Raw genomic sequence first — 14172 nt, forward strand, 5'->3', positions numbered from 1 at the left:
TGTCGAATCTAACAGTGATGCTGTGTGATAATGATGATGATGATGAACCTCTACGGACGTGTACTAACACTATGTACCACCAGATGACCAGTATTCCCTTATCATGGCCGTACTCACTCAGTTCTGCGATGCTGCCCACCCTCGTCGCCAGCAGCGACTGTTCCAGCGTGCGGAGCTCGGCCTGGGTGTATCCCTGACCCTCGCTGCCCCTCCCCGAGCGCTGCTGGTCCCGGTGCAGGTTCAGACTCTCCGGCAGGCTCAGAACACCTGAAGACAGCACAGAGAGGCAGCAGGTTAAAACCAGGACGGACGAGCAAGAGTTTGCAGCACATTTCAGCTTCTGACATTCTGCCGATGGAGCAGATGAGAACAGGGGAAAGCAAACAGTGACAAAGAGAGTCTGGAAACAGCACTTTTAGCAAAAATACGGAAAACAGTTGGTAAGCTTACAGAAAGAAGGCCCACATTCATTTCACACGCAGCAGCTGGAGAGCAAACATTTGTTGAAACGATTAAACACGGAGACGAAGTCGCAGGTTAACGGCAGACTCCACTGTACATCTTAATTTTTTGGGTGTAAACTCCGAGTGAACGTTCGAGCGAACGGATGCTGGTGTTTAATCTCTGGTGTTTGTGGCACTTCTTTCACACAAAGGCTTCTTTTGAAAATGAAAATTAGACGACTCGAGGTGCAGAATCGCTCTGAAAATGGTCTCTGCGGTGACTTCTGAGCCCTCCTCTGGTTTGATCTTAGTCTCCGTTTGGCTTTTTGCGCCCGGCTTTTTGCTCATGGCTTAAACTCTAATGGAGCCAATTAGGCTGCGAGCCACATTTGTGACTTCAAAGCTGCAAATTCAAAGCACGGCGTGGAATATAAACAGTGCGTATTTTCCTATTGCATCTCGTTGGGATCACAGGTGTGTTGTGTGTGCTTTACAAACAAGGTGCGGCAGATAACGTTGGCTCGAGAGGATTAATCCATTTAGGTGCCGTTCCTGCAGCCAGGCTTTGTTTAGCTGCAGAGAATGGCCTGTGACAGATGGGATATTGAGTTTTTCGCTACAGGAGAATGGAAAGCAACACCCTGCCGAGCGCTAATCCTAATGACACGGCGCAGGGGAATACGCCGTTTCTCAACAAACTGTAATTACAAACATGGAGGAACTTGGTTGATTTGTCTGTGTGTGATGCCGACACACAAGACAAAAGGCCCACACAGTGGACGGAGAGCAGCCGGCTCTCCTTCTGTAGGAGGTTTCCCTCTATGGAGAGCAGGGCTCCTGATTCCTCCCACCATGTCCTCTTCCACAGTGTCCAGCCCAAAAATTCCAGAATTCCCCCGTCCCCGCTCTTCCCACAGCCTTTCTGGGGAGGTCAGCTTTATTTAGAGCCTCCAAATAATGATTATAACAGCCTTTTCTCCATTATTGTTAAACCGCCGAGCAGCACTGATGCAACAGCTGGTATTCGGGTGTGTCTCCAATGGATTCCTCAAGTGAAACAATGCTCAAACAAAAATTGGCGTTTTGTTCTGCAGAAATTCTTTGACAAATGTAAATCATCAAATTGTTAACAGTTTTAAGTGTTCATATTACTTACTTTTCATTATTTTATCACCAAATGAATGCATGCAGCTTCCTGTGGCACACACACACACACACACACACACACACACACACACACACACACACACACACACACACTGTGCTGCATAAAGTTTGCACCAAAGTTGAACTTGTTCCCTCAGCTGAGATGCTGCACCGCTCTCAGAGAGTATCATCAGTGAAAGGTCGGCGCCTCGCTGAACTCTGAGCTCAACCTCCTCCAGAGCAGGTCAGGTGTGCAGCATGAGTTACCATGGCGACCTAGCCAGGTTAAAGTGAAGCAACTCTGGCTTCAGGCTCAACACAGCTCGCTAACCTTCACTTTGTCGCACACGCCCTCTGATGGATGTAAGCTGTCCTCCAACAACTCCTGAAGGAAACATCTGGCTGCTGAACGCTCTGCCGTTTCTAATTCGTCCGCCTGCCTTTTGGTGCGGTGCAGGTAGCATCCGGTGGAGTTTTTAGAGCCCTTTCTGCTGAATAGAGCTGCCTGCTGAGTCTGGAAATGACGCTGGTGTGAAGAGCTAAAACTGTGGGCTGTAAAACCAGGAGACGCTAAAAGACTGAGAGGAGCTGCAGAGCGATTACTCTCTGAGCAACACCTTTCACACTGTCACTGCTAATGTAAATGACAAAAATATCAACTATAGCTGCTTTAAGTTTCTAATTAATTTCTAATTACATCTCCAGCAGCAATGAGCTCGACCAAATCGATTCCATGAGTGTGAATAAAGACGTGCTTCAATGAGTTTGTACAGCTAAACAGGGACTAATGCATGTTCTTCTACAGAAAAGGTTGGAGATCAAGAGAGACTCTTGAGGCAAAAAAACTCTGTGAAACTGCAAAGTAAACAACATCAGGGCTGCAAATGTCGAGGGAAAGCAAAGCCAAAAAAAAAAAAAAGTCAAGTTAATATTCTGAAAGAAGACGCCTGATGGCGAGCAGGAATTCCTCAAACCTCGGGTAAAAGGGAAGCTGCCAGTCTCTCTCCATCGCCGTCCCAGAGTGAAGCACAGAAATCTCTAATCACCAAAACCATATTGCCATTCACGGCCTCCTCTGCAGGAGATTTTTGCACTGTTTTTGTTTGGGGGGGGGGGGGCAGGTTTGAATAATTCACAGCACTTTCTGCAATCAAGCCCTCCCATCTTCAACGGCGCCCAAACCAACTCTTTTATTTTTCTTTCCACTATCCTAACTATTCTTTTAATATAATCCTGGGGTGCCAGGGAGGCCTTTGCTGCATTATTCATCCCGTCAGATGAAGACATATAAACAAGTCTGCAGCTCTCTCTCTTTCCCCACCTCCCACTTCCTCTACATGTTATCTCTCTCTCACACTTGGCTTCTCCGGATGGAAAAAAAATATTTGATCCTAGGTGCTGTTTGTGTAATAAACATCAGAGGTGAGAGAGAAGTCAGTCTGGTCCCGTCGAGACGAGGAAGAAAGAGGAGTCGGAGATGGAGGGAAGAGGGGATGCTGACATCAACGGCTGATTAAAAAATGACAAGCAACATGAGACTGAGGCGTTTCAGGCGTGTTTTATAACCTCATATTTCAGCATCACTTCAACCACATCTTTCTGTGACCTCCGAGGCAACTGGATGAGCTCACGGGTGTAGATGTATACTTGAGAAACAGTCTAATCCCAGATAAACAGATATGACCTGCATTTTTTATTTCCTCCCTTCATATCTGTTGCTGTCGGGCAGATGAAGACAGAGACTGGGTCACGGGGACGAGACCAAAGCTCCAAGCGGTCCCCTGAGTCATCTGTGCAGAAATACTGCTGCTCATGCCCGTCGTCGTAAATAAAGCGGAGAATATCGAGCTGTGCAGGCATCAGCACGCAACAGCTGTCTGTATGGGAATAGATCACTCCGGAAAAAGGTTTGGAAAATTAATATCACAGAGAGGCAGAGGAACAAATGCACAGCAAAACAAAAAAAAAATCGCACGGCCGAGAACAAAGCAATTAATAAAACTCCTTCACAGCTTGAAACTGTGGAACAAAGATGCAACTCTTTGATATTATCCAGCTTTAAAACCTACAGCTGCTGCCGTATAAATGAGGCGACTCTCAACCAGGTTTCTGTGTTTACACGAGCATGATGAGCTGAGGATGTTTCCGGAAGCAACACAAACATGGCCTCCTTTTTTCTGGTATTGTTTTAGAGTTATGTAAGAAAGCGAGTTTTGAAGTCTGTCTTAGCTGTCGCGCACAGAGTCGGCTGGTTGAACGGTACGAAAGGCGTCTTGACGGGCTGACGTTACACAGAACAGAGAGCTGAGGAATCAAGATGGAGGACACTCTTATAGCTTATTAGCTGTGCTGCGTGACACACTTTTATCTTCCTCTGTTTGTCTCAACTTCTACAAAAAAGAGGGATTATTAGCAGCTATGAGACAAGAGTTGATGATACAAATGTGTCTTATGAATAAACTGTTTGAACTCACTGTCCCAGTAGCAACAGAGTTAAGTTAACGAGTTGCTGCTGATCACTAGCACGCTGACAGCTTTATTTAGCCCCTTCACTGAATTAAATCATGTGAAATCCTGAGTATAAAATGTCCAGTGAGAGTAAAGAGCACAGTCAGAGAAAATAAAAAGATGAAAAAGAAGCTAACAAGCTTAAGTGAGCTATTAGCCTGGTTAGCATACTAGTGATTAGCACACCAGCTACAGTAGTTGACAAACTAGCTCTGTTCAAAATATGTCACCAAACTTCAAAGCAAATAGTTTGACGTACAGATTACTGGTCCAACTGAGAAAAGGCTGTGTACTGCTGTCCTGCTCCCACTTCGTCCCTCTTACTGGGACACTGGGAGCCAGATGGCGAAATATTGTGCCACAACAACTTTATAGGAATAGCTAAAGTTAAAGAAAAGCAGTACCACTATCCTGCCTATTCATTAAAAACAGAGCTAAAGCAGCAGACAGTTAGCTTAGCTTAGCATAAAGACTAGAAGAAAACAGCTAGCCTGGCTCTATAGAGCTAAAACAATTTCCCCGCTAACACATCTAAAGCTCACTACCAAACACATAATATCTTGTTTGTTTAATCCAAGCACTGGAGCTAGAGTTTTGGACGCAGCCAAGCTAGCTGCTCCCCTCTGCCTTCAGTCTTGATGCTAAGATAAGCTAACCATCTCCTGGCTGATGCACCACATTTAAGGGACAGATATGAGACTGGTATCAATCCTGTCATCTAACTCTGCATAAAAGTGATGAAGCAAGCTTTGCAGGATGTTGAATTATTATTCTAATAGATGCTGAACAGCAAATAGAAGGCAATTAGCATTTAGCAAAATGAAATCTATAGATAAAATCGAAACATAGCTCTGTTAAAATGCACTCTTTGTTTGGATTTTGTTGCCCTTTTCAAGAGCAAACTCTCTCAACCATGAGATGGTCTGCGAGATGAGTTTAGTGGACCGGAGGCTGCAAACCTTCTAACAAATCATTACAGCGTGTTTACTGGACCTCGATGGAGGTGAATGTAAGCATGACCTGTCCTTTCTATTAATATGCAGGCCGACAACCTTGAATCTACAGAGCATCAGCTTCGCAGGATCTCAAGAAAGCAGCCGTGTTTTCACCTCACGAGGGAAAAGCTTTAAAACCATCCAGGCTTCAACTGAAATTAAGACGATCAGCTTCACATGCCTCAAACACCTGACAGCACTTAAAGTAGACTTCAAGTGTTTTCCAGATCCACCACGTCCACAGAGGGAGATGAATCTGAAGTCCAGGAGGCACCAAAGAGACTTTTATTCCAGCTCCAGAAGCAGTGCACCGTCACAGGCGACAGTACGGTGTGTTTTTTGAACAAGCCTTTGAGGGAAACATTGCAGGTTTAATGGCACACCTTGACATTTTGAATTCGAGCTATTTTTCTTCACCAGACTTGTTGCCAGACAGAACGGGTGAAAAACATTTCTATATTTGTGCATTACTCTAAAAAACAGTCGTTTTCTCACCAGGCCTCTGCTGCTGAATTTACTGAAGTTTGAGGCCAAAATGCAAAGAATTGGCTCACATTAGGAAACTTTTTTACACTTTCATGGCAGGGCTGCTAATTATTTTCTCCGCTGATCGTTTGGCCTCCAAACTGTAAGGAAATAGTGAAACAGGGCGATCATAAATGTCCTAAAAGCCAAGGTGACGTCTTCAGAACTGCTCTTTGTCTGACAAATGACCTGAAATACAAGGACACTCAAATTTACTGACACATAAGACCAAGAACAGAAGGAAATCATCAAAACTGAGAAGCAGGAACCAGTGAATGTTTTGGCTTTTTTTTAACTAATTGATGAATAATTTCAGCTCTCCAAACGGTCCAACTCGATATGAACTATGTGGTTTTACATGCACGGACAAATGCAACACAAGCAAATGTGCACGTGTGTGTAATTAATGGCTCATTATGCACACTCTCCTCTCTCTTTGCATAAAAAGCACCATTTTAAAAAAAGGTCTTTTCAGAGGAGACACGGGGGACGGGATTGTCTGGACTGTTTGAGATCAAGCCAGGGGTATAATGGGATTCGTGATCAATGCCATCTCTTTACATGATAGACAGCCAATCCCTTCTGAATGGCTCCACCACTCAAGAGCAAAGAAAACTCAATTCCTTAATGCCCGACCTTTGAACGGCCTCCTCCTGAGAAATCTCTGCCATAGAAAAAAAAAAAGCACTTTTAAGAAAATGACCAACAAGAGCTGAGGTGTCACGATGATGCCTGGATGACATGTTGACATGCAATAAGCCGCCCCGTGTGCTGAGCCCACTCGCCTCTGAATGACACGTCAAGGTCAATCAGGCCGCTCTGAAGGTATGATCCACCGCCACCGGCACGCGGAGGTATCGCCGCGCCGCGCTCGCCCCGGCCGCGTGGCTCAGCTCCCTAATTTTCTGCAGGAATGTCCAATCGATTTGCTGTGGCGAGAAAGCGGCGCTCTCCCCTTGTCGGCGAGAAAAACTCTGCCGGAATATTAACAGGTAGTTGCCATGGCAACAGGCGACTGCTGCCTAACAGCGCAGTGATTGCTTGAGCTGGAAAAAGCTGCTTTTTTTTTTTTTTTTTTTTACTGTAAGGAAAGCACATACACAAGAAAGCTGTGGAGCCCCGGAGCCACATCCACATGGATGACCAGCCATGGAACAAAAAGCATGTCATCATCGGGGGATGATTCAGTTGGGTAATTGCTGCATCGAGTATACCAGGGAGACATTTATTCTCTCATCAATAATGAATGAATGTACTTGGGACTCAGACCACATTAGCAGTGGAATGGCCAAAATGATTAAACGGCAGACCCAACTGGCTAACTGCAAATGTCAAGCTGTAGATCCATGACCCAGCTGCTGGTCGAAGCCCACAGCGGCGAAGGAAAGAGCAGGGAAACTACTCTGAGAGGACACCGGACCAAACGGCATTCAATACGGCCCCATTGTGCATTCAAGGCAGCGGCGTGACGGCCTAATTAGTTATAAATTTTTTAAATGTGGTCGAGGCTTTGAGGCTCCCAAGATGATCAGCGGCTTTCATCTTTTCCATAAAGAATAATGAAGCGTGCGGCTTGTTGACGTCAGCGACTGAAGCAGCTGCGTGCAGTCATATAAACGCCACATCAGGCTTCCCCGTACGCTCGCACTCATTCACTGCATGAAAACCTGTTTGCAGGTTAAAGGAAACGGATGAGTGCAGCCATGTTTTTGGACTCTTTTCTTATTAAATTCTCAAGAAGGAAAAACCAACCAGGTGAAGTTTGATGCATGCAAATAAGAGTAAAAAAATGTTTCATCTGTCACAAACTAAATAACATTTGGTGGCTGCACGCTGGCTCTTAGTCCACGCTCACCTTGGGGGGAAATTACTTTCATCACCCCCCCTCCCCCTGCTGTGTTGAACCTGGTGTTTCCTTGTGGGGAGCGGCAAGGTCAGGGTCTTTACATTCACAGAGTCAAATAATGTTTTTAACTTGAAGAAAATTGTTATTTATTCTGTGAAAATTCATGTTTTTATCTCGTGGGCACAAGATAGAGTAATTCACCATAAATTCAGACGCTCCTCTGCCTTGCAGATGCACACAGCCACCTCAAAATACACATAACTTGGTAACTAAAGTTTTATTTTCAATGTCATCCAACAGTTTTTCTTCCACTCTAGCACAAACCATCAGTCTGTCCTCAGCAGGAATCATCTGCTCTGTATATTAACAGCTCTGCAGCGCAAGTTCGGATGAACGTTCATGAAATGCAAAGAAAATTACTGGAAGAGTGGAAAAAAAAGAGGCGCAAGTCTAATGAGCTGAGCTGAATCAGGACACAGATGGCTCACAGACCTTCCTCTGATGAAGTCACATGGTCCGGTCTGACCGGTAGCTCATGGCGGCTAATGTTAGCAAACTTGCTGGTGAAGCCGATGAGTAGATCTGCTGACTTTATGGCTCTTCTGTCCTCCTGATGGTGATGCTGATGATGATGTTTTCAAAGCAGCTGACTAACGAGAATCTTGGGAAATCAAGAGCAATTCAATGTCTCATTATCCTGTAAATGTTCCGTAAACGCTACGTCGTCTCCCTTTAAACCCGGCTCGGCTGGAAGCCAACAGAGGTTATTGATGCTGTTTTATAGCAGCTCGGAAGCTGTGTCAAACTTATAAATAACTGCCTTTACATACATAACTTGTGTGGACAATTTGTGCCCACGAGTTAACATTTTATTTCCACAAGATAAAAAATACACTCTTTGGGGACCTCCGGGGCGTCAACAGAGCCAAACTGGAGCCAGACATAATTTCATTTGTTGGGTAAAATCAATGATAAATAAACCAGTTATAGAGCTCAAATCACGAAATCCATAAAAACAGGCTAAAGCTACCGAAGGTCTCCAACCTTCCATGACCCTGAACGTCCCGGTCACATGAAATATATACGAGATGAAGACTGTATTATAAGTGAAGGTTGTTCTTTGCCAGTCATTATGTCAGTCGTCACCAGCTCTGCCTCCATGTCTGTTTATGTAAAACTCCAGTGTGCACATGGTGACAGCCCTCCAGCAATCGCTGCCGAGCACCCACGTCATGGTTAATAGCTCAGTTTGGTGTGGGTGCCATATTCTGACATTGCCCTTATAAACGTTTACTTCAGTGGCTTTCAGAGCTGAGTGTCTGCCTGTTCGCTGTGCAGACAGACGGCACACAAAAGGTCTGAGAGAGTACTACTATTATGTTTCTCACACAGTGTGAACGCAGCTCCTAATGGAAGCCCCTGCATTCTCGCACCTAAAAGGGGTGGCGAGAAGGTCCCGAGTTCTTCGACAACAGAGCTCATTGAAGATCAAAGCTGGACAAAAACCCGCTGCCTCACATTTCAAACATTTCAGCAGCACATGGTTTGACATTAGACTGCCGCACGTCACAGATCAGGGAATGGACGCGTCCCATTTATTTACCCAAACGCAGGAGGTGGACGCTGATGGTAAACTTTATCAGTGAATGAAGCACATGAAGTTTCACTGTCTCAGTCCCCAAAAACCACCACCACAGAGAGAGAGACTGGAGCTGTTGAAAAGCTTCATTGACTCATGAACAATCCACTTGTCCAGCACCTCAAATTATGACAAGAGACTGTTGACCTCTTGTTATTCTGGCTTCGGATCATTCACACATTATTCCAAATGAATAGCCCAACTGCTAGCCTTGCTGCTACGCCAGATAAATGGAGATCAAGCCTAAATTAAAGTAAGTATATATTAAAAACATTCTTCATTACGGTTGTTAAAGCTGCTGTGTGGAGTCTTTCTGTAATCGATGCATTTCCTCACTCATAAAACATGCAAAGATCACTGTTTGCGTCGCGGCTCCACAGCTCCACCCTCAAGGCTTCAGCGCCCTGCTGCCGAGCCCGCGGCCACGCCGCTCACCTGCTGACGCGTCTCCACGCCTGCTGCTGTTCGTGTCGCATTTCAAACACCTGAAATCCAACCCCAGCATCCACCTGCTGGCTCCCAGTCACCTTGGGGGGATGTTACTACCGTCACTCCCTGCTGAGCGGCTGTTCCCTTGAGGGGAGTGACAAGGTCAGAGTTCAGACGGCCAGGAAGCTGTGTGTCTTTAGCATTCAGGGAATAATCCCGGACTGAGGGATCTACCTAATATCGAACTACTACTTGTATTTATGGTCTGTATGATATGACATGAGCACAAAGTAAAGCTGCCCCTCCATTTACCATCAAAACAGTTTTATTTCCTTTTGTGCGAGCAGCCTTTCAGACTCACCGGGAAGCTAATGTGGCTTTATAATTGTAGCCTTGTTTAATCTTCTGTTGCCACTCAGTGACCAGAACATCTCTCCACCCGTTCATTAGCATTCGAATGCTTTTCATCACACTGGCTTCCAGTGAAAACTGCCCCTCTCCTCCAGTGTAATATCTTCCAACAAGACGGGCCCTCACATCCTCATAAATAAATCACAACAAATAAATGTATCCGGCCATGTAATGGAAACACATGCAGATGTGTTTACTTGGACTGATTCTGCAGCGTATGCTCATCCACCGCAAACCGGCTGCTTCTCGCTAACATTAAAACTTTGTTTTCCTCGCTCTGATCTTCTCTGCGTGTTTGCAGACTTCCTCTTCTCACCATATTTGCATATTCTGAGATGCATCACTGCGGTCTTTCTCTGTTTGTGTGTGTGTGTATGTGTGTGCCCTTGGACTACTGTGTCAAGTAAAGCAAGCACTACAACTTCAAGTGAATGAAGGTTTCAGTGAGAATTCTCCAACTGAAATGTTATGAAATGAACTGCACATGGAACATAATACACACAGCACATGTGATGCTGCAATATTCTGCAACCCTGTTTTCACCTCCAGTGGCCTGATAATGTTCAAGGTCTGAGCTTTTTATGCAAGACTCTCATGTTTCTGCTCTCTGAAAAGAGTGACTTTGTAGAAAACGTACACGAGCTGCGATCACTGCTGGAATTAGAGCTCAGATCCATTAAAAGTACTGATACAATCGTGTATAAATACTCCAGCACACTACCAGCCAAATGTAATTAAAGTATCACAAGTAGAAGTACTCATATCATAGAAAAACAGCCCCTGAGACTGATTTATCATTAAGATAGTGATGCGTCGGTCTGTAAGCAGCGTTTCACTGGAGCTGGTCGAGCAGCGCTGTCAGAGGGATCATGAGATGATTAATGGTGCAGGAAAGACGGAAAAACAAAGTTCTGACACTCAAATTTGTTTTCATTTTTTCTCAAATTTTTCTCAAACACTTACTTAAATGAAACCATGTGAGAGGCTCGGAGGGGAAACGTCTGTTTGGTGGAGCTGCTAACAGCTCGCAGACATCTGAAACGAGACGTGAGGTCCCAGGTAGACGGTCAGGGCTCGCAAGGTGGAAAGGCCCGGAACTGACTGAACTACATGGACTGTAAATGCAAGGAGTGGAGTAGATGCACAACCCCGATTCCAGTTGAGTTTATGTCAAAAAGGATTAGCAGGTCAACACATTCTGTTTTATTTATGTTTTACATGGCGTCTTAATGGAAGTATCAGAGCCTGAAAACTGTGATTAAGTGCAGAACTTGTGCAGTGCTGGCCGTGATTACAGGAAGGTAACATGAAATCTGACTCGTTCGCTGCTGTGAAAATGATGAAATTTGCAAATGAATGAACTCTAAAGCCAACTGACATAATTACATACGGTGCTGAAGTTCCCTTGATAACTTTGATCTCTAAAAACCCAAACCCAGTATGTTAATGTGCCTCACTTGAAGCCTCACACAATTTGCTACGGCAGTTACCGATCACAAGAGAGGGTCTGCGTTCAGGGTGGAAGGCGTTGCTCCAGATGGCCTTCCAAAAAACTTCCTGCTTCTGTGCCGAATCCAGAGACAGCAAACAGGGCATGGGAAGCCTCTTTAAGCAAACTGAGCCTCGGATTTTAATGTGATGAATCTATACGCTTTGTATCATCATCCACACTCTGCAGAAAAACAACATGAAAGCTGGTGCGTCGGTCCTTGCAGGTTGTGCAGAGCCCTCAGCATTATGAGGAGCCTAATCCTTCATTGTTTGGGCACCTTTACCATGCCAAGCCAGATGGATTGCAGGTGGCACGCCAGATGCCTTACTATATTTACAATCTCCATCAAGACCGAAGGGGTCACATCATGGCAGGAATAAAGTCAGCACACAACCTCCTGGGTGCCCGGAGCGACGCCACTGTCTTGTCAGGCGGTCTGTTGTATGCACATATTATATATTCAAAATGAGTGGTATGCCTTCGCCGGTGGAGATGCCGTGCGAGGTTCAGTCTGCGTTCTCAATGGAGCCGCCTGACTCATCGCAATCACCGGGGGCGAAGAGACAGGGAGGCAGAGTAATGCAATCAGACGCAACACAAATATCAGGCTGTGTGTAACGAGCGTGGAAGAGGGGAGGAAAAAACAGTGGAGTCAAAGAGGGTCAGCATTAAGTGGTCTGAAAACGATAAAGCAAACACACACACATGCATAAAGCTCCACGCGTTAATGTACAGCCGTGACTCACAAACACAAAAGAAGAAATGAACCGGACAAAGGGCCTCTCCAACAAACAAATCTTCTGAGCGTCCGTCTCCATCAGAAATCATTTTTGAGCTCATGCTGTGAAAACCGATGATGGAGGAGCACGTCCGCCCGGCCGTAAACTTTAATATCCAACATTATTAATTCACCTTCACGGTTTGAATAAACCCTTCAGAGGAATATTCCAGTCCACCTTTGGTGCACCGACAACATAAAAAACTGTAAACGCAGCTTGTTGTAAGTCGACTAACAGAAATCAAACCTTGTAAATCATCATTATTCTTGCATGAAAATGACAAATTTAACCTCTTCTAGAAACCGCCACTGCTCTCCATGTCTCCTCTCCCAAACTGAAAGACAGCCATCACGAACACGACGTCAGACTGAGTATCGAGGTGAAAAGGACACTAAAAGTATCTCCAAAAGGTTTGATGAGCTCAGGAAAACAGCCCGTTTTGAGCTTTGTGACGATGCATTTTCAGCCGATCCAGGAGGCTAAAAAAGATTCCAGTGAGTAGTCAGGTATCCAGATGTTAAGATAAAGAGCCCACTGGTATCAGATGGTACTCAGCGCTAACGAATACCTGAGCTGACATCCAGGAATCAGAGAGGAAAAGTCGAGTCGGTGCATCTCAGGCCACAGTGTGCATGAAGACAGACTCGAGTGACATAATTAACAGTCTTCTCAAACTGAACTTTGTGTTTATCGTTGCACACTCACTCAGACAGCAGTCGCTCTGTGTTAGCGCATACGCTACGAGCTACAATATGCTACATTTATTCAAGCTTGTACCGTTTGCCTGAGGGAGACAAACAACATCTGCAAGCATGAAAAGGAAACAAAAGGAACTCGTCTGAATCAGAGAGTCGCCTACAGGACACGCTCCATGTACGCTCTAAAGGCCGGACAACCAAAACCTTCCATCAGCTGCTGAAAGTGAGCGATGGGCTGATTTTCTGCCAAAGCTGGAGCCGCCTGGTTATTTCACATGAGAGATCCTCGATCGTCTCACGGGACATGCACCAATTTGGATTGAGCAAATGCTGGATTATAAAATCCGATGTTCTCTGATCGTTCTGCAGCATTATTGATCAAATCACATCCACCAAGGCAAAACTATTAATAATAAATAATAACCAAGAATGTTTTTTATTACTGTGACTTGTTTTTAGTGAATATTTCATGTTTTCCAGAAATATTCGCTGTGCAGCCAAACTTTGTTTAAACCCACAGGACGTTCAGATACCAAACATATCAGGCAGTTATTTCATGAAAAGTGCAAAACATGATGGACAAAAATATTTATCGTGAAATATACTGAACAGTAAACATAACACAAAAAACAATCCCGATATGGATCCGTGTCAGTCTACTTCATTTTTTAAAGCAAACATTTCATCGCTGAGAAATAACCTCGTCAGCGCTCTCTGGTGGACAAACACAGATACTGATATCTTTGCAATAAGCTAATATCAGCCAGTATTTCCCCCTGACTGATTAATTGGTTAAGCTCTGCTGTAAACTTCATGCAACTTCCATGAAAAACACCTATATGTGATTTTAAAAGGAGAAAACTGAAGGTTTTATTTGCGCTCGCTGGGTCAAAAAGTCTGTACAGAGTGAAATATGTTCCAGCTCTACATGGGTTGGATGTCTTGCTGAAGAGACGGTGTTACGGAGGACAAACACCACCTTTTGTTCAGGCTGTCCGTCTCATCCTGCTGCCTCTACGTGAAGTCTTCCTCGCAGTGCATCCGCGCTCAATCAAACAGCCTTTTAGAGGAATTACCTGATCGATAGCGTCGTCTTTTGAGGGGATTCTTATTCAAATTCTGCAGGCTGATGCAGTTCAGGTGCTTTCAGGCTGCAGCGTCTTCGTACAGGAGGCGCGAAGGAGGCTGCATGCTATCAAATCAGACAGTTTCATGTGGAAAACATCCCGAAATAAGATGCCGACTGTTGGGGTTTTATGTA

The 14172-nt window shown here is 44.9% G+C and overlaps 1 protein-coding gene across 2 annotated transcripts in view; it reads right to left on the bottom strand.

Annotated features, from left to right (window-relative positions):
* The window catches only part of LOC143315180 (ankyrin repeat- and BTB/POZ domain-containing protein 3-A), a 162591-nt gene that overhangs the window by 54191 nt on the left and 94228 nt on the right, over positions 1-14172 (bottom strand). For both annotated transcript variants that reach the window (XM_076722708.1, XM_076722707.1), the window contains exon 2: positions 118-267. In XM_076722708.1, coding sequence (XP_076578823.1) covers positions 118-267 — 150 coding nt within the window. The remainder of the gene's footprint in view (positions 1-117; positions 268-14172) is intronic.

The sequence above is a fragment of the Chaetodon auriga genome, chromosome 22 (genome assembly GCF_051107435.1).
Source record: "Chaetodon auriga isolate fChaAug3 chromosome 22, fChaAug3.hap1, whole genome shotgun sequence".
Taxonomy (NCBI): domain Eukaryota; kingdom Metazoa; phylum Chordata; class Actinopteri; order Chaetodontiformes; family Chaetodontidae; genus Chaetodon; species Chaetodon auriga.